The sequence below is a fragment of the Mercurialis annua genome, linkage group LG7 (assembly GCF_937616625.2).
Source record: "Mercurialis annua linkage group LG7, ddMerAnnu1.2, whole genome shotgun sequence".
Classification (NCBI taxonomy): Eukaryota; Viridiplantae; Streptophyta; class Magnoliopsida; order Malpighiales; family Euphorbiaceae; genus Mercurialis; species Mercurialis annua.
In genome coordinates, this window is record NC_065576.1 from 7,224,897 (window position 1) to 7,252,343 (window position 27,447).

General features: G+C 30.4%; 2 protein-coding genes across 3 annotated transcripts; one reads left to right on the forward strand and one right to left on the reverse strand.

The window, feature by feature from the left end:
- Nucleotides 1-260: 260 nt before the first annotated feature.
- LOC126656543 (kinesin-like protein KIN-14R) lies at nt 261-5,893 on the forward strand. 2 transcript variants are annotated; one of them, XM_050351133.2, is made up of 17 exons: nt 261-614; nt 1,105-1,403; nt 1,508-1,679; nt 1,788-1,858; nt 1,943-2,126; nt 2,244-2,353; nt 2,438-2,537; nt 2,619-2,705; nt 2,802-2,978; nt 3,071-3,344; nt 3,505-3,666; nt 3,784-3,999; nt 4,090-4,127; nt 4,262-4,425; nt 4,547-4,939; nt 5,012-5,080; nt 5,292-5,893. In XM_050351133.2, the coding sequence occupies exons 1-17, from the start codon at nt 425-427 to the stop codon at nt 5,757-5,759; spliced, it is 3,174 nt and encodes a 1,057-aa protein (XP_050207090.1). In that variant the 5' UTR covers nt 261-424; the 3' UTR covers nt 5,760-5,893. The 2 variants fall into 2 exon arrangements, with proteins under 2 accessions (XP_050207090.1, XP_050207091.1); XM_050351134.2 differs by having other exon boundaries at nt 262-614; nt 5,295-5,892.
- Nucleotides 5,894-14,021: 8,128 nt separating this feature from the next.
- On the reverse strand, nt 14,022-15,499 carry LOC126656114 (dof zinc finger protein DOF5.7-like). Its single transcript, XM_050350599.2, has one exon. It carries the CDS (start codon nt 15,289-15,291, stop codon nt 14,254-14,256), a length of 1,038 nt encoding a protein of 345 aa, XP_050206556.1. The 5' UTR covers nt 15,292-15,499; the 3' UTR covers nt 14,022-14,253.
- Between the last annotated feature and the right edge of the window lie 11,948 nt (nt 15,500-27,447).

A 27,447-nucleotide genomic window follows, 5' to 3' on the forward strand; every position in this document is an offset into this window, starting at 1 on the left:
ATTATAATTTTTCAATTAAATTTTTTAATTTAGTTTACTAATATAAATAGAAGGACTAAAATATAACAAAAATAAAATTCAACTTTTTAAGCCCTTGTGAAAACATTTACTGTTTAATACAGAATTTTATTCAGCATTACATATCTTTTACTTTTTTTTTAATTTGTGAAATTGAAGGAGAAATTATCTTATTAGGGTAAGTCTTGAAAAGAATGGCTCCATTTTTTTTGGTAACGGTAAAGAAACAATTCCAACGGTCACATTTTAGAATTCAAATTTGAACAGAAAACATCTTCATTTATGGTCATTACAAACATTTCCTCTCTCTTATTTCTTTCTTTCAAACGTTTTCCTTTCGCTGAAATAACAAAAAGCCAGTTTATTTTCTTCTGTGGAACAATTTTAAAACCTTTCGTTGATCTTCATGGAGGATATGCAATTAGAAAATCTTTCCCCAAATTCTAGGGTTTTTGAGTGGGAGAAAGATGTGAAATTGGATCAAGAAATCAAAGATTCTGCATTACGTGAAGATTGGGGTTCTTTGGTTGATTCTATGCTTTGTGACTCCAATTCCAGACTAATCCCATCTGGGTTTTCAAAACCCAATTGCACAGGTTAGTTTTTTTTTCAAAACCCAATTCAAAAGTTCTTAATTTAGTTGATTCTGAAGAAAATGGGTGAATTCTGATTATGGGTATCAAAATTTTCTTGATTATGATGAATTAAAGATGAAATTCTATGAAAAGGTTTTGAACTTTAGAAATCTTTATTAGACAAATACTTTCAAATGTTTCATGTGATGTTGCATAGTCTTCACCTAGGTAGCACGGACACGGGACATGGTGAAAAGGTGTTATTTTAAGGTTTTCTGTGTGAAAAATGAAATTTTTTGTACCAAATGTTAATTGTCTGACACATTTCCGAGAGACGACAAGTTGATCAGATGAAGTGTCTGTGTACTTAATTCTAATTGATCTGAGCTCCAAGCTGGATAGTCAATAGCTAATATCCCCAACTCTAAAGAACCAATTGTAGTTCTTTTGTAAAAGAGTGAGAAGTGTAGAATTAATGTTTTCTAATATCAGTAGTAATTTCTTGAACCAGATGAATTTGTCCTGTTTATAAATGCTGGAAGTGAAGCATCAACTGAAGCAGATTCCGAAATCAAATTTCAGGGTGACTCTAATTTTGAAGGAGGAAATGTTTTGAGAACCAATGAGAAGATAGATGAAGCTGGAGATTACCCGTTCATTTATCAATCTGCTCGGTTTGGAATCTTTTCCTATCGGTTTGATAATCTTCCCTCTGGAAACTACTTTGTTGATCTTCATTTTGCAGAGATTATAAACACCAATGGGCCTAGAGGACTTAGGGTGTTTGATGTATTCATTCAAGAAGAAAAGGCAAGTCAATTAAATTGCAGAGTTTGGTCTTGCTTCGGATTTTGTAGGTCTTAGGGTTATATGGAACTAGTTCTTAAAGATTGTTTTGGTTATGGAAAATGCAGGTCTTATCTGAATTCGACATCTTTTCGGTTGTTGGCGCCAATAAGCCATTGCAGTTAGTTGACTCGAGGGTCTCTGTGAAGGAGAATGGAACTGTTTTGATAAAATTTGAAGGGATTATTGGTAGTCCAGTTGTCAGTGGAATTTGCATAAGGAAAGCATCAGAGTCGTCAGGTAACAGATTTTTAATTAATTTGACTAAATTCATACTTTACAGGATTGAGTATGATTCATATTACATTGAATATAGCTCTAATTCACTTCACATGTGAATGTGTACAGTACCTTGTCCGCCGCAGGATTCTCTTAAATGCAACAACTGTGATGCTGATATTGAAGTTTCTTCAGTTAAGGTTAGATGCATTTCATATTGAAAACAATTCAGCTTTGAAGTGTTGAATTGTTACTTACCTAACCTTTTATTTTGGGAATGGCAGAAGAAATTCTTGCGAACAAAAGCTACTGACAAATATGAAAAAAAGATACAAGAACTCATTGCTGAATGCCAGCGCAAGACGAATGAATGTCATGAGGCCTGGATGTCGCTCACTGCTGCAAATGAACAACTGGAGAAGGTGAGAATGGAACTTGACAACAAGAGTCATCAGTCACGCTGTCTAGGTAACTCCGCATATAATTTCTTACTTTCCTCTAGGTAACTCTTTGATTTATATCGAGATATTCCTCGTAAGCAAAAGTTAATATTCACGAGCATTATCATTTCTGTTTTTGTGTCAGATCAAACTGTAGGGCAACAAGCTGAGAATCTTAGAAAAATTACGAGCATTTATGAACGTGATAAAGAGTACTGGGCAGCAGCAGTTAAGAATTTACAAGAAAAAGTTAAGGTAAGGTATGACCATTCCTTACAACAGCATTCTAATATTTGGCCGACTATCATCATATACTTACTGTAATTGATTTGTGTATAGATGATGAAAGAAGAGCATTCTAGGCTCTCCCATGAGGCACATGAATGTGCTGATTCCATACCTGAGTTGAGTAAAATGGTGACAGGAGTTCAGGGATTGGGTAAGTAGGAAACCTTATAGTTGATTGTTTTTGCACTAGTTTGTAGTACTCGGGTGGACTTATTATAGAGTCACTTGACAGTTGCCCAGTGTGAGGATCTTAAGGCAAAGTACAGCGAAGAGCAAGCTAAGAGAAAGGAGCTTTATAACCAAATTCAAGCGGCTAAAGGCAAAGTTCCTTCCTGCTAAGCAATCTAACTAGTCAATTTGCTGCATTATATAAGGAAGTTTTGACTCAAAATTGATCTTTATGTCTTATCATCAGGAAATATTCGGGTTTTCTGTCGCTGCCGCCCATTGAGTAAAGCAGAATCATCATCTGGATGTACAACAGTTGTTGACTTTGATGCAGCAAAGGATGGAGATCTTGGTATTTTGGCAGGTGGCTCGACCAGAAAGACATTTAAATTTGACCGAGTGTACACACCAAGAGATAATCAAGGTAATGATGTTGTAATAACATTTGATTGATTCACTTTGTATGTATTTCTTATGTCAAATTTAAACTGAACGTGTTTTGTTTTGTCTGGATAGTTGACGTGTTTGCGGATGCCTCCCCACTGGTTCTCTCTGTACTAGATGGATACAATGTCTGCATTTTTGCGTATGGTCAAACGGGGACAGGAAAGACATTTACAATGGAGGGGACTGATCAGAACAGGGGAGTTAATTATAGAACCCTTGAGCAATTGTTTAAAATCGCTCAAGAAAGGAGTGATACTTTTTCATACAGCTTATCTGTTAGTGTGCTTGAAGTCTATAATGAGCAAATCAGGGACTTGTTGGCTACGTCTCCAACGTCAAAGAAGTAAGTTCCTGTTGTTTTGTACTTGGTACTGTTTCAGAACTGAAATAATGTTGATAGCATGAACTCATTTTAGGTTGAATTTTAAAGGCGAGTTTTCTCGGGAAAGTCTCTTGAGAAGACAGTTCTCACTCTAATTTCATTTTTTTTTGGATTTCCATAGGCTGGATATAAAACAATCATCTGAAGGGTCTCATCATGTTCCGGGGATCATTGAAGCTAAAGTTGATGACTTCAAGGAAGCCTGGAATGTACTGCAGGCTGGAAGCAATGCTAGAGCTGTTGGATCCAATAATGTTAATGAACACAGCAGCCGATCACACTGGTATTTGGCTATGTTTTTATTTTTAGAACCTGAGTATGTGACTGCTTTATTTATGAGAAGGTCCCTCCTTCTTGTTGATGATTGACCATTCCGATTAATCTCCTTTATTTGAATCAGTATGCTATGTGTAACGGTAAAAGCAAAGAACTTGATGAATAGTGAATGCACCAAGAGCAGACTTTGGCTTGTAGATCTGGCAGGCAGTGAGAGGCTGGCCAAAACTGACGTGCAGGGGGAACGACTAAAGGAAGCTCAAAATATTAACAGATCTCTCTCTGCTCTTGGGGATGTTATATATGCTTTAGCAACTAAAAGTACTCATATTCCATACAGGTTTGTACTAATGATGTGGTTTCTTAATGTTTTCCCATCAAATTGGTTGTACTAGTTCTAATAAAACATTTTCTGCCATTATGGTTTCAGGAATTCTAAGTTAACACATTTACTTCAAGATTCATTGGGTAAGTAGTGTTGTTCGATCAAAAAATTTGGAATGGTTTTTGAGCTTGACATATCTTAATTATGCATTCTGCACCATTTATCAAACGGTTTGTCTTTATGAGTTTAATGATATAGCTATTCATGCGTGTTACAGGGGGTGACTCGAAAACTTTGATGTTTGTGCAAATTAGTCCTTCAGAATATGACATGAGTGAAACTTTGAGTTCATTGAATTTTGCAACTCGAGTTCGAGGGGTTGAGTTTGGCCCTGCAAAGAGGCAAATTGATTCGAATGAGCATCAAAAGATGAAAATGATGGTGAGTTTGGAGATCTAGAATTGTTGCATTAATAGTTTGTACCTCCTCAACGACTTTTCTTCCTTTTTCTTACGCTTAATGATCTGATACGGCACCCATTTTTCTTTTCCTCGATGCGAAGCTTGATAAAGCAAGGCAGGATTCTAAGTTGAAAGATGAATCGCTAAGGAAGTTGGAAGAGAACCTACAAAACTTGGAGAACAAGGCAAAATCCAAAGACCAGGTTTACAAAAATCTGCAAGAGAAGATTAAAGAACTTGAAGGTCAGCTTGAATACAAAAGTTCCTTGTATAGCCAGACAGAGAAGCAAGTCTCACAGTTAGCAGAAAGATTGAAAGGAAAGGAAGATTCTTGCAGTGGTCTGCAACAGAAGATCAAGGAACTCGAGAACAAGCTCAAAGAACGACAACTGTCGGATACTGCTGTTTTTGAACAGAAGGTTATGGATCTCGAGAACAAGCTCAAAGAGCAAGCGCAGCAGTCCGAGTCTCATTCCTGCACCCTTCAACATAAGGTTGGTTGATGACGATATTTGAGTTGGTCATTTGCTTGCATGGTTGACATTTATATTTCCTGTTTTCTTTAGATTAAGGAGCTTGAGGGAAAATTGATGGAGCAGGATCATAACACTGAAGTATTTTTACTTCATCAGAAGGTAAATTGTTTAGTTTGTCAGAATTTTTACATGTCTCGAGTCCTACGTTTCAACTTGTTCTGCTTTTGGATACATTTCTAAAATTCTAAAAACTTTATATTTATAACTTATTCTTGCAAGAAATAATGTTTCGCTTTGTCCCGTTTTTACTATTTTTGATTTCGTGCAACATAATTGACAAATATAAAGTTCATATTGTATATCTTTTTAGCAGATTAAAGACCTGGAGAACAAGCTGAGAGAGCAACTAGAGTGCAGACAAGCTCACGATACTCCTGGTATCGCAAGGGATACGGCTAATGAACAAAAAACTTGTACAAAAGATGAAGAAATGTGGAACGATGTGGAATCTCATATCCTGAGGAGTTCAAACTCGATTAACAAGCGGCCACTAAGTCAGGGGGCGACATTGCAGAAAGGAAATAATGAAAATAGTGTGCATGATCATCAGATGAGAAAGAAGAGACAGCCCAGAAATGGTGAAGTAGAGAACAATATCATTATGTTCAATGACAACTGCAGAATCAGAAAATCGGACCCTCCAAAAATTGGCGGAGTTACGAGAGCAACAAAGGCGGTCACACCGGGTGGTCATGGACCGTTGAACCACAAGAGAGTTGTTAGAGATCAAGGGCAAGGATTTAGGGAGAGGGATGCTAAGAAAAAGATTTGGTGTTAAATCTGTTCTGTTGCTTGAATACCACTCAATCAACACTAATTGATTGATTTATTGTCTTGTTTTTGTATTTAGATACATAATGTCTGGTTTTTTCATTTAGATTCTTATGTATATTTTATCCTCGAAAGTATAATTCTTCACCATATTATACAATCATGAAAGTTGGCCTAATTTTTTTTTTTTCCTTTCTAATTAACCAGCAAGTCTTCTCTAATGCATAATACTAAGTTAGTTTATTCATCCAAAAAAATTATGACTTAATAAAAATCCAAATTTTTACGACTTGTTGCAATTTAAACCAAAGCTTTGAATTTTTGCAATAATAGTCAAATTGCACTTTTCATGTGAATTTGTTTGAGTTTTTTTTTTGCCACTTCTTGTAAATTTTAGTATATTATTATTATACATCAAAAAATAATAGTAGCCTAATATGTTAATTGAAAACAACAAGTTTGGCCACCAATTTGGCTATTATTGCAACAAAAAAGTGCAATTTGGCTATTATTGCAAAAATTTAAAAATTTGGTTTAAATTGCAACAAGTCGTAAAGGTTTGAGTTTTTTTACCGTTAAGCCAAAAATTATCATAATGACTTTTATCGATTTTAATAAAAAGAAGATTCTTTAACTTTTTGAAAATCTATAATACACAATTTTTATATATATTTTTCCTTAAATTTATTTGGTTATTATTCGTTAATTTGGTGATATAATGCTTATTAGGGTGTCAGTTTTGTAGGAAAATCACTATAGTCGAGTGTTGGAGCATTCGGAAGAAAAAAAAAGTATAAAAGTGGCTCCTGGAGTCATTTCACTTCTTGGGTCGGAGATCAAAAATTTCATCTTGAATGCACGCAATTCATCAGGGAGAATTCTATTTTTATTCGGACTTTTTTTACAACATAAAAGTGGAATCTTCTATATTTGGGAGATTGAGATCAAAGATCAAGTTGCAAATTGAATTAGAAGTGTTTATGTACACACATACAATACTTATTCCTAATCATAAAAGGAGCATGGCTAGAAAAATAATTTTTTTTTTTTGGTAGAAACCAAGTGAATATATTAAGCTCAAAACTATTCACAACAACCACCTGAGGCTACAACTCAGCCAAACAGGAACACAAAAGCTAAGCAGGCTATACACAAAAATCCTGTCAATTCTGATATATCAAACAAAACAAATCAGAGTTATTCCTATGATTGAAAAATAATTCAATCAAACCGTTGTGTCATATCATTTGTGCAACAAACTAATTGTGCGTTAGTCTATGTGGAAAAATGGATGATAAAAACAAAACAATTAAAAAATTGCCTATCGTAAATGCTCTTTAAAATTTGTTATAAATATGATATGACACCATCATATTTCATGAGATAAACACTCACATGACTATGAACAACTCAAATTTAAAGACCTCTATGATTAGAGCTAAGTACAAGACTATTCATACAGTTATATCATTATGTAAATACATCATTCACCCCAAAAAAATTAAATATTTTCGTTATTTTATTTTTTATTAATTAGTTTAGTTTTAATTTCGGTCTAAATACTCAAAATGCCCCGCCTTTAACCCCTTTTGGAATTTCTCCAATTTTACTCTAATTTGCCCTTTTATGTTTCAATTGTACTTTTAAGCATTAAATTGACCTCTTGTCACTTGAAAACAAAATTTAAAATAATCCTCTATTTTTAGCCTATATTTCAATTAGACCCTAATATTATTAATAATATAAAAAATAAAAGATTATTTTAAACTTTTTTATAAGTAAAAAGAGGTCAATTTAATGCTTTGGGGTACAATTGAAACATAAAAGGACAAATTAGGATAAAATTAGAGAAATTCATAAATCAAGGTATATTTGTAAAAGGGGCTAAAGGTGGAGGAGTTTTGAGTAATCAAACCTTTAATTTATTTGTTATTTATTTTAACTTGTAAAATTATTCAAGTATAATTTTATCAAAATTTCATTGAAGCACAAGTCAAATTAAATTTGTTTTTTTTTCCTCCATTTTTTTTAATTATGCAATTCATGTTTGTTTGCTTGCTTAATTTTACTGTATCTAGCTAAATTTAGATATTGATTAATTCTAAAATTTAATTATCTATTTTCTTTATTAATGCGATTTTTATTATTGAATTTAATGCTTGTGATGAATTCGCCACTAATCATTCAATGCTAGATTAGTTTGTGAGTAAGGAATTAAAACAAATCGATTGGAAGAGGTAATAAGAACACAATTGCAAAACATGAATCAAAACACTATATTTATAATATGTGGTTTATGTGGATAAAGGATTCGATAATGCATTGATTATAAATTTCCAATTATTTTCTATTATTTTATAAGCCATGATAATAAGGATTATTCAAAGTAATTGGTTATAATTGATAAGCTAAGAATAACTAGGAATAGCAAGTTAGTATTTTTAATTTATTCTCCATTACATGTAATAATTAAAGTTGTTTGATATAGTGTACATGCAATTTTGTGTACTCTTTATCTTTTATTATTTAATCACGATATTGTGTACGTGCAATTTTATGCATGGCACGTGGCATTATTGAATGTTATATCCAATCAATAAATATCATATTAATTAATATTTTAATTAAAATTAAATGCACTTTATTATTTGGATATGATATTCAATAACATTACGTGTCATACATTTAATAGATGGTTTACAATCTTAAATGGTGAACTGAATTTCCACAAATATTTTTCCTATTCAAGAGTTCTAAATCTATCATCATTTTGTCAATTTGTTGAAAATCTAACCAATTTTTTTTAAATTGATTTAGTATTTTTTAAAATTAATTTACTCTAACTATGTGACATTTCAATCTGTAGTTATTCTTGCTAATATCTTTTCAAAAAACATATTCAATTCAATTTTTTTAAATTGGATAGACTTTCCGCGAGTTGGTTAAAATTGAAATAGATTTACAACTTTTAAAATATCTGGATAATTTAAAAAAAAAACTTTTTAACACTCTTAGATCTTTTTTTATTATTTTATTGTGTACTATATGTTTATATTTTAATCTTTTAAAATTAATATATAAAGCAAAAACACTCAATTTTTATAATTGATCTTTAACTTAAACTACAATTTTAATTAAAGATACAAAAATTCTAAATTCTATATTTATCATCATAAAATTTTGATTAAATGTTTTAAAAGTTACAAAATTCTAAATTTACCATCATGAATTTTTAATTAAATTGTAAAAGTTACAAAATTCTAAATATTAAATTTGTCATCATAATGCCAAACTCAAAATCAAACTTTAAAAGTTCACAAAAGGTTGATACTAATTATTCCATCCAAAGGACTCCTTTTTTAATTAATTTCAATTATATAAACCAAATAATATTTTTAAATTGTTTGGGAAGGCATCGTTTTGACATTTGTGCGAAAATTTGATCCGACAATTTAAGCAGAATGTCGTCTCATAAACGTAATTATTTGGGCTATAGATAGTCGGTACGTGAACAAATATTTGTAAGCTTTATTTCAACATAACTTTTTCAAATTCATAATTAATTTTTAATTACTTATAACTTATTTAAGAATTTTATTATTAATATAAATTTTTCTATAAATTATAAGAAAATGAAAATTGTATTCTCTAGTACAAAATATATGTGTCGAAAAGGGATAAATATACCAATGAGTTATATGTTATAAATATTGGTAACAAATTATTAATTTGTAGGTTCAATTTTTTTCATATGTGTTCTTTTTTTAATTATAAAAAAAAAGTACTAATATATCTCATATTCTAAGAAAAAAAAACATAGATATTAAATAAAACGGCTTAATACATAGTTTGACCCCTGAACTTGTACCCTTTTACCCATCTAACCCCTAAATTTAACGTCTCACCTATCGAACCTCTGAAGTTGTTAAATAATCCGATTTAACCCCTGAACTTGATAAATATGTAATTATTGAACCCTTCGTGTCCACCTGTCACTTGAAACGTTCTAGAAGAAATTGTGTACGGAGGGGTTAAATGTTTACGTATTTATCAAGTTCGGGGGTCAAATCGGGTTATTTGATAAGTTCAGGGGTTCGATAGGTGAGATGTTAAGTTTGGAGGTTAGATGGGTAAAAGGGTATAAGTTCAGGGGTCAAACTATGTATTCAGCCTAAATAAAACTGCCGCAGAAGAAGCCAAAAAAAGAAATGATGAGAAGGGTTGGTGGGAAGGTGTGAGGAGATGGTGTTACTATTCTTGTTATACATTGTCTTTTTTCTGATTCCAAAAAAACAAAAAATTTAGAAGATGGTGATGATCATGAAAAATTAAATAAAAAAAGTTGCATTTTTCTCGTTTTAGGGTTTCTATGAAAAGGCGTTATTATAACACGTCATTACTAAAACACAATAAATAATACAAGATGTTGGAATATTTTTGCATGATGATGACATGTCTGATTACTTATTTGCCACTTAAGCTTCACTACTGGTTTCTGATATGTATCTAGAGAGAGAAAGTTTCTCTCTCATAAATGGCAATTTTTTGTTCAAATTTCCATTGAGTGAAGTTACCACCAATGTCCATCTGATATTTATTATATTTGTAATTATAATATAAGGTTTTTGATTGTGATGAAGATGGTGATGTATGCCACAATATGGGCTACTTCTGCCCAATAACTAAATCATTCTATCACTTTATCAAAATGGGTTCCCTTCAAATCCAAAATGAAACAAAAAAAACACTATTTTGTTAGCATGTTGTACAATTTTGAAATTATAATATAAATTATAGTTTTAATTGTGTATAAAAAATTAAGTTTATAATTACTAGAAAATAAAAAAAATTAATTGCTATAGATATTGAATATGATAAGACGATTAGAAAAATAATTAATATGAAAAGAGATAAAAGGATAGCTGAAAATAATTAGTGAATAATTATAAGGAGCAGATATATATCGTGTCTTTTAGTTCTGTTCATGAATGGTACCACATCGAGTATAATAGGCTCTGTCTTTGACCGTCATTAGAAATTTTTAAAAAGAGAAAGTAAAATTTATAGTGAAATCAGTGTTAGAGAAAAGCTGACCTCGAAACTGTCAAACAATCAGCAATGAATTATTTTATTAAATAAAATTTAGTTAGAACGGGAAAAAATATATAGTTATGCCAACAACACTTGAGCAACGGATATTTCCATCGCTAAAAGGCTGAAATCCGTCTCTATATCAGCTTTCTGTCGCTAAAAAAATTAAAATCCGTCCCAAATCAGAATTTTTCCGTCGGTAAATTATCATTTTTCTAGTATCTGCTATTGGATATTATGTCATACTATTTCAAAAAGAAAGAAAACTGGTTGAAAAATTAGAGAACTTATTATAACTTGCATTTATCTTATTAATTTAAACCGTTGAATTGCCAGACTTTACATGCATAGAATTAGAGATTGTTGTCAAGTCACAAGCATAATATTACTCTTTGTGTGCATATAAATAAGTAGTTGTAAGGTGGGGCCAGAAATGGTTGTTCATGAATTGAGAAGAATGCACCATATGAGCAAAAATCTATATAAAATGTATTCATATGCTGAATAATTATTTACTCTTATAAATTAATTTTATAACAAAATATACTTTTATTCATTCTAATTTTTTATTTTACCCATCTAAATGAAATTATATTAAAAACATATACAAAATCTTTATATCTATTCACAATTACATTTGACTCATTTACCAAAACCAGTTTGATTCATCATACAAATTATTTAGAACTGACATAATATAATACTACACGTTCACATGTACAAAATTTATACTAGTTGACGTATACAACATTAATATGCCATATCAGCTAATTAAAGTTTATATTAATATATCTGACAATATTTTAAAAGATAACAGATCAAACCGATAATTCTTTTTAAAAATTATTATGTATTTGATAAACGAGTAATAATTAGGGGTAGATAAATATGTTTTATGTAAAATATATATATCATGAGGTTCTTGCAGATTATAAGTTGTAATACAAAGACAGTTAACACAACGTACAAACACTTGCAAACAAAAGTGTTATCCTAGTGGATTTGTCCTTCACGTTAATCACGCAATCTTCATCTTCTCTTCAGTTTCTTTCTCATGCAACATGTGAATATTAAAAAAAATTGAAAATAAAATTTCTGACCAAATCAATTGTGAATACATAACAATAATATAAATACATGCAAATGATTGCCTAGTTTATAAATGGTTATTTATTTAACTTGAGTGAACTTGTTATATGTTTGTATTATTCTAACATTATGTTCTTGAAAGAGAGAAATTAGGTTATAGCAAAAAGCATCAACAAGATGATAAAAGATGTGGATTTTTAACTTTTATATATTATTATTATTCTCCAATTTTGGAAAGTTGGTATGTAAAATATTGCTTTTGTATTAACATATAGAATGTTAAGCTACAAAGGTCTAGGTATATAGCTAGAGAGAATGTAGATGGTGGCTCAAATCTAAAAAAAAATATTATCATTCATCTAGTTATACTACTTAAGAGATTGCAATAATTGATCCACGATTCAAAGGTAAATCAAATATGTGCTATTATTTTCATTATTAGAGTTGCATATAAGAGTGTGCCTTCAGTTTGAACTAAATCAAATCAGACTAAATTTATAAGATCATAGTGTAATTTATTTCAACTAGACCGCATCGAAATAGTCAGTTTATTTTTTTATCTGGTTTAGTTTGTATCAAAATTAAACTAATTCTTTTAATTTCATAAAAGAACCGAGTCGGTTAATTCAATTAATTCAGTTTGTACTAAAAACTAAAGTAAAAGAAATTAATTTATGTTCACAACCAAACCGAAATAAACTAAAATTCAATTTCTTATATTGTTAAACTGAATCAAATTGGATTTATTGATTCAATCATTCAGTTTGATTTTATTTTTTCTGCATACAACCCTAGTCGGAGATTGGATCCTCCTTTTATTAATGTAATAAAAAAACATTTTTAATTAGGGCACAAAATTGTTAATCTTTGTGTTAAATATTTTTACACTTATCGAACTATAACTATTTTACAAGATGATTAATGAATTACAAAAGCTACGAAACAGTTTTCGATTTTTTTTTTGTAAGACAATTATTGAATTATAAAAAATTGTAAAACGGTTACCGAACTATTATTATTATTATAAAACGGTTACTAAATAATAAATGTGGACAAAATATAGATAAACATATGAGAAGCAAGACGATACCTTTTTATAGAATAATTATAATTCGATAAAGGTCTTATAATTTTTTATAATTCTATAATCTTTTTTCTTTTCAAGATGATGGAGTCGATCTTTTCCATTTCTTGAATCTTTGACACATATGGCAGTGAAAGCAAGAGGAAGAGAATAAAGAGATAGCAAAGAAAAGGCAAAGAAAGAAAAAAAAAGCTTATTTTTCTGTCTCTTAAACAGGCATAACCAGAATCACTGAGTATATAGTATAAGCAATTAGGGCTCACTACCCAATACCCTAAAAAGCTAAACAAAATAATTTTTTGTATTCAAAAGAATGAACCCTAAGCTCTTTTAGATCATACTACCCATTTAACTCAAATGTTGACAGTAAAGTCCTTCTCATTCAAACCACCACTTTTTCAGACACCACCAAATCCAATCACACTGCAACTCATTATTACAAGACTTAAAAGAAAAAATGAAAGAAAAAAAAAGACACTAAACAAAGCAAACTGACTAGGCCTAGCTTTAAGATTGCAGACCTAAAACAAGAGATGAGTAGCTGAGGATGGTGAAACTCAGTTAAAGACAAACATAAAACTGAGACAGTGAGAGTTCTGAAGAGTGACTGAACATAAAACAAATCAAGAATATGGCACATTAAGTCTAACAGTCCAAAAACTTCATCACAGATCCCAAAGAGATTGACACGATTAAGACACAATTTAATCTTATAGTTCATCCAAATACATTTCATATTCTTTCTGTTTTCATATTTTTATGTAACAGACAGCCCTATGTATATCCATAATTACTATCATTTTCTTTTTTCTGCATCTTTATCGTAACATAGCACAAATACGGATACAGAAAAACGGAACACTTGAACACCGTAAAATAGTATTATTTTGAGGTTTTTTATGTTAAAATCGAAGTTTTATATCTGAAACGTTAAATATCTAACATATTTCCGAAACGGAAAATATTAGAATGATTGAAGTGCTTTTGCTATAGCTAGTCGAACCATGAGTAAGATTATATCGATAATAAGAACTAATTAAATTGTTCAACATCGAACTCACTAAATTTAAAAAATACAAAAACAAAAAAATACTTTTTTTTTCTTTGTTAATCTTTCACAAGTTCATCATCTTGCCCCAGATTACTCTAAGTAAATAATATGAAGGACAACCAAATACCTAAATTTAGGTTTCAGATAATATTCTCAGTTCTTTATAAAATGATAATGTTCTTGATTTTAGGGCAAACCGTTGTATTGATGCAAATCACCCCACGCTCGAACTCCATTCCAGTTGCTACCTCCGGCTGTATTATCATTCCCATTGCTGTTACTGTTCGTCGGAGTTGGATTGACTTGTGATCCGTAAGCGTTTCCGAAGAACCATTCAGTTGCCGGGTCGCCATCTTTTCTTGAATTATTATTATTACCAACACCACCGCTTACTTCTTGTTTAGAAATTTCAAGATTTTGAAACAAAATAGGCTGTGGTTTAATCTGTGTTGGATTTTGATCAGAAGAAACACTGTGATCTTTATGATCAGAATCTCCGAACAGCATAGCTAATCGTTGCTGCTGTAATTTCCAGTGCAAATCTTGATTTATAGAGCTTAAAGATTCAATAGAAGATGCAAGATTAGTATGAACATTCATTGAACCACCACCACCGCCACCTCCTCCGCCACCGCAGCCGCTATTATTTCCCATATGATCTTGAATTGCACCGGTGAATCCACTGGGGTTATAACTAAATCCCATCAAAGAACCAACCGGGGAGCTTCCCGATGGATCAAGATTAAAACAAGGGTTAGTAGCAGCTCCAGAAGTTGCAGAAATGTCCGGAAACGAAGAGAATTGATTGTAAAGTCCCGCCGGAGAAGGGTTTAGTCTGGGAAATGATGATAAACCACCGAGATTAAAATCCATGGCAGGAGATATACCATGAAAGAATTTGAACCCACCGATCTCTGAAGAGCCGCTGGAGTCTTTTGAGTCAGCTCCTGAAAGTCTTGAACAAGACTTCATCTTCTTGTTTTTCCGACAACCGCCGCCTATCGGAACGTTGCGTAAAGCTCCTCCTTTAGTCCAGTAACGTCTACATGTCTTGCAAAAATGTCTCGGCTGAGTTAGGCTGTAGTTATTGTAGTAACAGAATTTCGTGTTCGGTGAGTCGCATCTCGGGCACTTTAGAGACTGTTCTTGCTGTGGTTTTGTTGCTGATGATGATGTTTTCCGGTTGCTGGGGCTGTGATTCTCTTCTTTATTTGGAGAATTCATGGAAGCAAAAAGAGGAGGAGAAAAAAGATAGGTTTGTTTTGTTCAGTTTCTTAATTGAGTGATGATTTCATGCATGTTCATCAAGAATTTAAAGTGTTTGATGAAAATAAAATAGTACAGAAGTTGGCTGAGTTTAGAAGTTAGATCTGATGGAATAAATAAAATGAGAGATATAGAGAGATAATTGAGGAAATGGAGAGATGACGATCTCACTTGAAGAATAAAAGGTCGGTATTATAATAGTATATATAATATATATATAAGTTTTTTTTTATTAAAAATGATAATCGACTCTTAGAGTCTCAATTATTAGTTTTTAGTTATAGAGGCGGATTTGAACCCACAACCTCTCGATACATTTAGAATTGTTTTAACCATTCAACTTAGACCCATATTGTCATATTATATGTAAGTGATGAAGCCATTTACAAATGGGTCCATGCGTCTACTCTGGTCGAAATTGGTTAAAAACGTAAAATTTTGAAGAAAAAAACCCGATCTTAAGTTTTGTTATAGTTGATATGAAAAAATTGTCGGTTATAATTTTTTTACGATTAATTCTACTAATTTTACTGAAAGTATTTTTGGTTACGCCACTGACTATGTCGATGTATATAGAGAGAGAGAGAGAGAAAATGAGGGTGAAGACAAGAAAGCAGATGATCTGAAACTGATCTGGCAGAATAGAGAGATCCTCAACTACACATATTCAAAACAATTAGATAGGAATTGATGTGCCATAAGGCGAACTCATGAAAAATCCGAGGCTTGACAAGGAAATTGGGGAATTTACTTTTTGTTCTTTGCTTCCTTATTCATTGACAAACCAATCTCTTTTTATTAATTATTTATATAACAATATCATGTAGATTAAAGTAAAAAAAATCTGTTTTCATGAAACTATAGTAGTCAAAATGAACAGTATTATAAGTTGTTTAAAACTGAAATGAAACAGACAGCATAGGCTAGGTATATAGAGATGTTTCTAATGCATTGCATTGGACTGTGCACGAGCCAGCGGCAGAATCAGAAAAAAATTTTCAGTCTGGATTTAACTTTTAGTTTATTTCTAACCTCTCAGCAGCACGACACAAATCCTGAATTAAATTTTCTTTAATTCCGACTTCACTATATATCTTATCTCATTTTCTTAAAAAAATTCAACATCAGCCCGAACTTAAACCTACCCAAATCTTGACATAGACTGATAAGATCCGTCCTATTTTGAGGATCAAACATAAAATTAAAAATCTCTAAAATGAAATCTTAAGAATCATATTAAAATCCAGTTTGGTTTGGTCCAATTTTAAATATGATATCGGAAAAGGTATATTTTTGGTTCGACTTTCGACTCGGGGATCTCCAGGAACCAAGTAGAGTTCCACATTATATGTATATATAAATACGATTTGATTGGATCCAAATGCATGGTATGATGTGATTAGATAGAATGTAGGGTAGAGAAGTAAAATGAGGGGGCAGAATATAGTAGGGAGGGATAGGGAGAGGTTAGAAAAAAGAGCAGATAGCAGTGAGGGACTGAGGACTTATTATGGCAGCTCCATTGTCTATTCCATCTCATGTATTGTCCCTTTTATTACTCTTACTTTTCAGTCTTCAAATGCAATCCTTACACGTTTTGAAATTCCCTTTTTTCTCATTTATCTAGCCCCCACCTTCTTACACCTTCATAATATACTCTCTATATATATATCTGCACCGGACTTAATCTTTGGGATACTTCTAATCTTTCGACCGATTTAATTTTCCTGTAGTTGTGAATTCACGGATTTATAGTTGTTCCGCCCATGTATATATGGATTATTTGAGATTAATTTGATACTTGCATTCATTTTTATATTAATTGAGTTGAGCTGGAGTTTCAACAATACGCAAATCAATTGTCTAACTCCAACATCAAATGTTCAAATTGACGAGCGAGAGATTTTTAAATAGACTCGTTCGACCACGTTATCCGTGTACTAACCTATCATGCTATGACACGTCATTAAAATAGTGGCACTGCCGTAATTTTGTTTATTACTATTTTACACATTTGAATAGTAATATTACGATAGTGCTATTATTTTAATGACATATCATAATATAATAGGTTGAGTTTATAAATGATGTGGTGGATTGAATTTACCTAATAATTTCTCCAAGTGAGCTTATGGACCGCGTCAACTTGCATGCTATTCGGAATTAATCAAAAAGTATTTAAAATCAATTTGATATAAATTGAGTACTTTGACTACTGAAAGTACTGAGTCACATACGGATATAAATATATTCAGCTCGATAGATTCGCGAACCTAATCAAACTATAATTAACTAATTTATAACTATGCATATTTATAGAAATATCCTTACACTCTAATTAACTAAAATTTAACTTTTAATTAATAGAATGAATTTTGATTGGGATTTAAATGTGGTGGTTAAAAACAATATAATTAATAATGACAAAATCATAAGTAGCCTTGCCTTAAAATAAAGAGGTTGAAATAAGGGTGTGTAAGTAAGAAATGCAGAGATGAAAGTACAATGTAATGCTGGAAAAAGATGCCCATCCCCAATCACTGCTGCATCAGATTTTTTAACGGTGGGGATTCATTTTTCTTCTTCATTTGTCTTCTTCTACCTTTTTGCTTACTGTACTCTTCTCTGCAAACCCGGAGATCTAGTTTACTCTCAGATATATACCACTCTCTCAAAAAATCGAATCGGTGACCGAACCGATATGGCCACCGATTTATGGTTCAATTGGTTTAATTATTAGTTGAAATAAAGAAAATTTCACTAATAATGGTATCTAAACTTTCTTAAATTTTCTATTTGAATGTCCCAACTTTTCTTTTTAAATTTATGTTTCAACTTTTTAAACTAATAGTAATACTTAAATGAGTGCTCTTGATCGTTCTTTTATCATCGGCAAGTTAAAAAGACAATAATAAATTCCATTTTACTTAAATTTTACTATCATGTCAATAAAGTAATAATAATATTTTTTTATACATTATATATTTTTCTATTGGAGAACAAAATTGAAAATCATGATAGCAATTTTAAAAAATATTTTTACTTTTATCAATAGTATGCGATCCAAAATGACTAAAAATATTTATTTTATTTATTTTTTAAGAAAATAAATATTAATTTAAAAGGAATTCACACACCCAAATTGAATATTTGAAAATTTTAAACACCAATAATAATTTTTTTATAAAAATAAAAATAGTTAAATAAATAAATTACAATCAAAGTTATAAAAAAAAAAACAAATTGCCGGTTTTTATGATTTTTATGGTCTAGCACTAACTGGTTCTAAAATTCATTGATTTATAATTTTTTTTTACTTTAAAACGGTTGAATTGTATTTTTGATTTTTAAAAGGAATCAAACCGATTAAGTTTGCGGCCAAACTAATTGAACCGGGCAGTCGATCCGATTCTTTAAACATTGAAATGCATTTTTTTTCTTTATCTTTATTATCTCATTTCTGTCCGCAAGTAAACAGTTAGTACAAGAAAGTATCATCAATGTAACTTCTGTTGTAGATGTGAACATCACCTTAATAAAAGTCAGACTATTTCTAATCTTGTCCATAAAATATTACACTTATTTAACTTAAGAATCTTGACCAAGGTAACAAAAATGAAATGCACTTTAAATTATTGTGAGATTCACCCCTCAACTTGGATAAAATCACCATTTATCCAATTTGAGCCACTTTAGTCCTTAAACTGCAAATTTGAAAAATAGATCCTTTAAACTACAATATTGATTCAATTGGGCAAATCGCAATCCAACTATTTAGGGGTTGAAATGATCCAAATTGAACAAATTATCAAATTTAGTTGTCAAAAAATGGTGAAAATTACCTTTTTGAAGTTTAAATCCAAATTGAGGAAGTGAATCTGTCCTTTATCTGTACTATATATAAAAGTACGGATGGGGGGCAGGCAAATTTACTGAATAATCCTTTTCAGTATACTATTAAATAAAGGTTTTATAGTTATTAACTAATTAGTTATTTAATTAATCACTATTGTAATTAAAGTACTAATTAGAATAGGTAGCTAAATTATCTCCAATTTAGTTTTTAGCATGTAAAAAATAACTAAATTGTCTCCAAATTAGTAGGAATACCTATTTTTTAGTTTGATTGAACTACAAAATTAAAATATTGTATTTGGTCAATATATTATTATTTAAATTTCTATCTTATTATTTTTTAAATATATTATTAATAAAATTAAGTTAATTATTTAATTATGGTTATTATAAAACCAAAAGAAGAATAGATTCAGTATGGAAAAAAATTTAATAACCGAATATATTATATTTACTTTTACAAAAATTCTTAACTAATTTAATATTAATTATAAATAAAAAATTGATATAATTATAATAAATTTACTAATATGTTCATTGACGAGTTATGTTACAAGTCACGTGCATAACACGTAATGCGAAACTAGTCCTATAAAGTAGTTGCAAAGTGAAAAGTTTAGAATGTCTTGATTTTTCTGTGAATGAGTAACAGATTTTATTTAGGATTGGGATTCTCTGAAGTTCAAATGAACTTGAGGAGGTCATGTTTATAATCTACACCGTTCATTTTATAATAAACGGTGTAGATTAATTTGATCAAAATTGTACCTTTTTGATCTACACCGTTCATTTTATAATGAATGGTGTAGATCGTGAACATGACCTCCTCAAGTTCATTTGAACTTGAGGGAATCTCAATCCTTTTATTAATTCTGAGGATGGCTTCTTAGTAAAAAGTTCTGAAGGTTAACATTAATACAATAAAATATAATCTAAACACAAAAATTTGAAAAACAATTGTATATATACGAAATTATAAGTAATAAAATAGCGAATAGAGTATTGATCACTTCTATTTATTAAATGCAATGGAAAATAATTTAATTGTAACTTTTTTTTTGCAAAACTTATATTTGAATTCAGATTTCATTTTTTTTGTTTTATTATAATATCATATTTATTATTAATTCAAATACAAAAAAATTATAAATAACATATTATAAGGTAAGCTCAAGTCCGGCCTAAAGTCGGAATGATCGTCTTTTTGATTATTTAGTTCTATTCAATAGTTGAAATTACATGAACTCGGATCAGATTCAAGTGAATTTATAATAATAAGATATTCAAACCCGCTCATAGAAATTTTAAATCCATTATAGATTCAGATTGACTAAGCCGTAACCTTAAAATTAGTATCCAAACCCGGTCCGAAACGGGGGATACCCATATCCAGCTAGAGAGAAGAACATAATGATTAGAAGAAGTACCGACCAAAGCCGTTAAGGAAGATCTAAATGGAACATGTGAGTCGGGTGGGTTGATTCTCGTGATCAAACCAAACCCAAACCTTAAAAACAAAATAAAAACACAGCACACTAAAATGTCTCAACCGTTATTTATACATCACATTCACGGCTCTCTCCATCTTCTCTAACTAACTTTCACTTCCACATTATACATTAGGGTTCCTCTTCTGTATTACAGTTGAATTACAACCTGTTTCTATTCTGTATTTCACCATTTATAGCTAGTATAATTAATGATTCATTGTATTTAGCACGTAAATGAAGACGCGATGGAAATGGAAAACAGCAAGATATTTATAAATAAAATTATATAGAAAATTTAAATTTTGAAAATATCTTCGGAAAATAAAACCGAATTACCAAAATATAAATTTCAAAAAATATTCATGTAACATGAAGCAAACACAAAATGAATTTTTATAAAATTATGACAATATGATTAGCGACGGAAGGAGTGGGCATTGGAGGTCTTAGCCCCCTCCAATTTTCTAAAAATGTTAAAATTAGTACATCAAGTTTTTATATTGGGTTAAATGATAATATTTTACGTTTGTAGCGATTTAATCTTATTTTTTGAAAGGGCGCATTACACATTTTAATTTTTCTCGTTTTTACATTGTGTAGCCTCTAATAGTTTTTCATCAAAAATAAAGCTAAAATTGTAATTCGACATCATAGAACGAGATTGTATTACAAAATGTCGAAAATTGAAATACTGGGACTTGTAATGCAACGTGCTAAAAATTAAATAAAATTGTTAGAAATGTGTAGAATTTAATATGCAAATAATATTTTTATATTTTACGGTTTGACTTTCAATATTTAAAAATTGTCTCCTTATAGAATACTATATATTGCGATTTGACCTTTTTAATATTAGAGTTCCGACTTTAACACTGAATATGATGATTTAGTGTTTTTCTTTTCAAGAATTGCTACTCTTATCGAATATGTCCAATTTAATATGGTGTGATATTGTTTATATCAGTTAGAATAAATTTTATATATGTAGACATTTTACGTAAAATTGATCTAATATATTTAGCTATAGTGACTCAATTATTGGTGCAATTATTTTGAATTCTCTTAGAGTGTGTTTGGATACATGGATTTGAATTTCAAATTTGAATTTTAAATTTTACATTTCAAATCCTACATTTCAAATTCATAAATTTCAAATCCATTGTTTGGATGAACAAAAAAAATTTAACTCTCAATATATATATAATATTTAACTAATAATTAATTTTCTATTTTCTATTTTTTAAATATTAATTCAAAAAATGTATCTTTTTTTACATCGAACCAAACTATTTTAAAAAAAATAAAAAAGAATCAAAACTTTAAAAGTAATAATTGTTTCAAAAAATATTGAACCGGCTAATTTTTTTGGTTTGGTTTATATTATAATTTAACTAAATTTTTGATTTTCAAAATCGAACCGAAAAACAAAATTTTTATAAAATTATATTTATCTGAACAATTCTATTTCATTCATTTAAAATAAAACCAAACCGAAATTTTGAAAGAATTTTTTTTTCAAAACAAAAATTTTCCAATTTTATTAAATTAATTTTAATTTTTTTTTCTCAGGAGGGACCTGCTCCTCTTTTTAGGTATCCGCCACAGCCCTTTGACATATTTATTTTTTCAAAAATTTTGGAATTCTTTTTTTTAGAAATATTATAAAAATAAAAAATTTCCGTCTGGGGGTGGCGGTGGGCATCTTAGAATCTCCTACTCAGAAAAAATTTTCTTCTAACGGCTGCATTGGGTACCTCGAAAGAGGATCCAGATCCCCCGGGAAATTTTTTTGAATAAAAATTTTCAGAAAATAATTTCAGTCGGATGGCGGCTGCGGGTACCTCGAAAGAGGAACCTGATCCTCTAAAAATAATATAGAAAACAATTTATCGAAAATTTGTTTTTGTGTTACGGGCATAGCGGGTACCTCATAAGAGGAGGAGACTGATCCTTCGGAAAAAAATCGAAAATTAATTTTTAAAAAATATCTGTAGATTAAATCGGTTAATTTTTTATAATAATAAAGATAATGAGATTTGAAATCCATAGGTTATAGGAGTTATTTCAAATCCTCAACTTTGTATGTGTTAAAATCAACTTGGATTTGACTCAAATCCAAATCCAACAAATATTGCAATCCAAACAGAGGATTTGACTCAAATCCAAATCCATGTATCCAAACACACTCTTAAGTTTTGATTATATTGGTAGTTAGACCAATTTAGTCCAAATGTAGGATTTGAAATGTAAAATTTAAAATTCAAATTTGAAATTCAAATCCATGTATCCAAACACACTCTTAAGTTTTGATTATATTGGTAGTTAGACCAATTTAGTCCAAATGTAGAAAGTAGTTCCTCCATACATATCGATGGGTATATGTAAGGGAAATTTAGGTATTTACTCCAAAAATGAATATATTTGTACTTTATACCTCAACACGAAAAAGTTACAAAAAATACCTCATGTTTTTTCCAGATTTATGCTTTCACTCTGGGTATTAAAATATTTATGATTTTACTCCGTTATCATCTGGTTATCATAAACATTTATATAATTTATTTTTTTCGTAGGTTATCATACAATTATCATAATCTTATCATACTTCATTATCATCTAATTATCATACTGCAGTGTTACGATAACGACATGATAATGTAGTGATATTGACATGATAATCAGACATTATTTTATCATAACATAATCATATATATTATCATAACATTATCATATATGTACCATAGATATTATCATCTCGGTATCATATGATAACAATATGATAATCAAACATTATTTTCTCCAGAAAATTATTTTTTTCTTGCAGTGTCATGATAACAACATGATAATATAGTGATACTCATATGATAATCAGACGTTGTCTTAAAAAAATCATTTTTTTCTGCAGTGTTATGATAATATTATGATAATGCAGTGATACTCATATGATAATCAGATGCTGTTTTTGTGCAGAAAAATCGTTTTTTGTGCAGAAAATCATTTTTTCATCACAAAATCGTTTTTCATGCAGATTTTGAAATCTAAAATTGAGAAAATCAAAGAGTAATTTATTTAGATATAAAAATCAATATAAATCGTATTAATCACCACGAATTTAAGAAAAATTAAAATAAAATATGAAAAGAACGGCGGAGCGAAAGCTGAGTGATGGCGGAGCGACGGTTGAGTGATGGCGGAGCGACGACGACCGATGAAGTAACAGTGAAGAAGAACAGAAGAAATAAAGAAGAAGAAAAAAGAAGAAGAAGAAGAAAAAGAATGGCGAAGAAAACAGAGAAGAAGAGAAGAAGAGGAGAGAGGAGAGAGAGAGAAAAAAGAAAATAATGACAGTTGTTATTAGTTGTCATTTGAGAGTAAAAAAATTATAACTGGAGTAAAATAATAATAAAATCTAGGTATAATTATAATATAAATATTTGTTAGAGTAAAAAAATAAAAACAATAAAAATATGAGGTAATTTTTTTAATTTTTTCTTATTGAGGTAGGAAATTAAATTATTTTTAAAAATGGAGTATTTATCCTAATTTTTCTAATATGTAAATGTTAGATGGTGACTCTATTTCTTGGGTTTTGGTTTTCAGTTTAGGAAGGCCCTTTTACGTTGAGGCCGCATGCCTCTTTGTCCTCTTAGAAATAACCCAAAGTATGGGACCTGCTGCATTTGCACATGGACTTACATATATATGCAACCATAGCGGGCCAAGTAAATAAAAATAGAGCTTTTACTTTGTCTAATATTTTAAAAAAAAATAAAAGATTAACGCGCCTCCTGAACTAGTGACACGGGATCATCTAATTTAATTTATACTTTTTTGAGCAACTAACCCCAAAATTCTTTATTTTTGAATCAAATAATTCGATAATTTATATTTTTATTTAAAAAAATAAATTTAGGATAATTATATCGCAATAATTAGGGAGTATTTAATTACATTTTTTGCATCTCTCACCTCCGATTTGTATTTTACGCATTTTAAAAATACAATTATGGGATTATTTGATCCAAAAATGAAAAGTTTTGGGGTTAGTTGCTCATAAAAGTATAAATTGGGTTAGATGACCTCATATCATAAATTTAGGGGGCGCGTTGACCCTTTGTTCTTTTAAAAAAACCCAGACCGAATAACCTCTTTTTAATCCTACCCTAACGTTGAAAACTAATCAATTTTATTTTATTTTGTCTTTTTATGTTTCAATCGTATACTCTAAAATATTAAATTGACGTCTTTTCATTTGAAAAAAAATCAAAAACATTCTCCATATCAAGCATATATTAATTGTATGTGTTTAAAATTTATTTACATTTAGTTAAATTAAATAAGAATTTAAATTAGTTTTAATTTGATTATATTTTTTAGTTGGTTTTTAAAAATAAAGGACTTATTTGTATTTTTTGAATGGAAATAAATTTAATTTTATCCTTAACTTATTTAATTGAATGATTTTATCATTTGAATAAAAAAATTGACAAAGATTAAAAAATTGGGGTACAAGTGAAACGATAAAATGTAAAATAGGGTAAAATTGACCAATTTTTAACATCGGGGTAGAATTGAAAAGGGGCTGAAAGGTCAGGATTTTTTAAGACATTAGGCCCTTTTACTTCTCCTTTTATTGAAAAACATAATAATTCCGTTAATTCATATCTGAAGCAATTACACTTGTAAGGAATTCAGGATAGTTGGAAAACCACTCCTGATAATTTGAAATGAACCTAACATTTTACACTAAAACATACGTTGCTTGGTTAGCAGATCGTCTTATAAAAATAAAATATAAATTATGAAATTGCTTCGCCATTTCCGCACAATCAACAATCACGATATCTTAATCTTCTTTTGGACGCAGTCTAATGTCCAAAATAAGTTTTGAAGCGTTGGACCCCACAACCAAATTAGGCTAACCGTTAAGCCAAGATAATCCTTCTCTAATGCTCATTACTTCAGCAGTTCTAGGAGAAAACGAACCCGACATCACCACATTTCTCGCCTGCACTATATCACCCAAATGATCTCTGACCACACAGCTGATCCCTATCTTACCGCTATCTCCAAAAAAAAATTGTATCCATATTATATTTGAACCAGCCAACTTCCGGAGGTCTCCACTTTATTAGACCATCCCATTTTTCTAACACCATTGTCTGTTGGCTAGGCCTGCTACGTAGTTGCGCAACCTGCTAATAAGACAGCTGATTACCAGCAGAATTGATGATTGATGCCACCGAACTAGCTTTCTTTTCTTAAACCACAATTTTCTTATTACGCCAAAAGTGCCAACAAACCATAGCCACAAAAGAAACCTATTTCATCTTTAGCTACAGACCAACGCATCACTAACAGAGCTTTAACCTAAATAACCAATATTCATCTTAATATTTCAAAGATACTAACTGGGTTATTAGATATATTGTAGACACCTATTTTTGGACTGATAGAAAAATGATAAGGGACTGAATCGTAAGGTGAATTTTTTTATAGACACCCGTTCAGATGACGAGCTAGTGTTCTGCTTGTTAGAATTCAAATGGACTAATGATGTACAATGGCAAACTTGAAATACTGAAGCGTAATTATCACAAATAACCCATAAAAATCCAAAGGGATTGTGATAGAAGTCTAAGAAATCTGACTAATTACAATGCCCTAGAAATTTTATGGGCAAATTTGTAGGTTTGACGAACAAAATTACCCAAAACCAAACCTTGATGACCCTGAAGGCCCCTTTTTACACTTCTAGGGACCAATACATCATTTTTGATACCTTTTTCATGGCACAATCTAATAATTTGGAAATTAATAGTTAATTAACTTAAAAATAGAGTTGTAAACTTACCTAACTCTAACTAAACCCTCCCTAGCTAACCTCTATAAATAGTACAATTAGAACACCCTAAAAGAGGATGGCACACAATCAGAAACAAAAACCCTAGCTCATTGACAAAATTCTAGATATAGCCAACACACACACAAAAATTTCAGGCACCTTTTGGCAATCAAATCAACCTCTTACGCTTCCGCTCTTCAAAGATCTACTGTTGCACATTGATCTTCACTAGATTCTACAATAAATCTCTAGAAAATAACCTCATGACTCATAACTGTACTTCTGAGGACCCTAATCAGCTTGTCTACACATAATTATTATCATATATGCATTTCATTTTCATTTTTGATTCATTAAGATGCATGTTTAGTATTTTTTGGTGTTATTGATATATTGTTATGATTATTATTATTTTCCTAAAATCCATGTTTATAGTGTTTTTAATTGCTGTTAATGTGTTATTTTGATTATTGTGAATTTTCATAAGTTTAATTATACTTTTTTGGTATTTTGGCACGGTTTTCGATGAAAATTTGAACCCGAGAGACCAAGAGTTATGACGCCTCCGCTATAGTGTACTGGCGCTACCACCAGTCCATCTGCGTTGTCATCGGTCCATGCGACGCCATAGCTATTCGTTCCTCAACACTCTTAGATCTTTGATCCAGATAATGTAGCTTGTTTTCCTGTTTCTGGGCTCTAAATCAATCCCCATTTGAACTGTTAGCAACGTAATTAGTTGTAGGATTATCTTCTGTAATTTCCCGGACCCATCCCAGACAGCATGCTGTCACCACATCAACAATGGCACCATGTGTCAAATCATCAATGGCATCATAGGTCATGAAGCCAACTCTCGGGTTCATCAACTTGCATCAATATTTTTTGCTTCGTTCAGATTCGGAATCAACCCCGATTTAAACC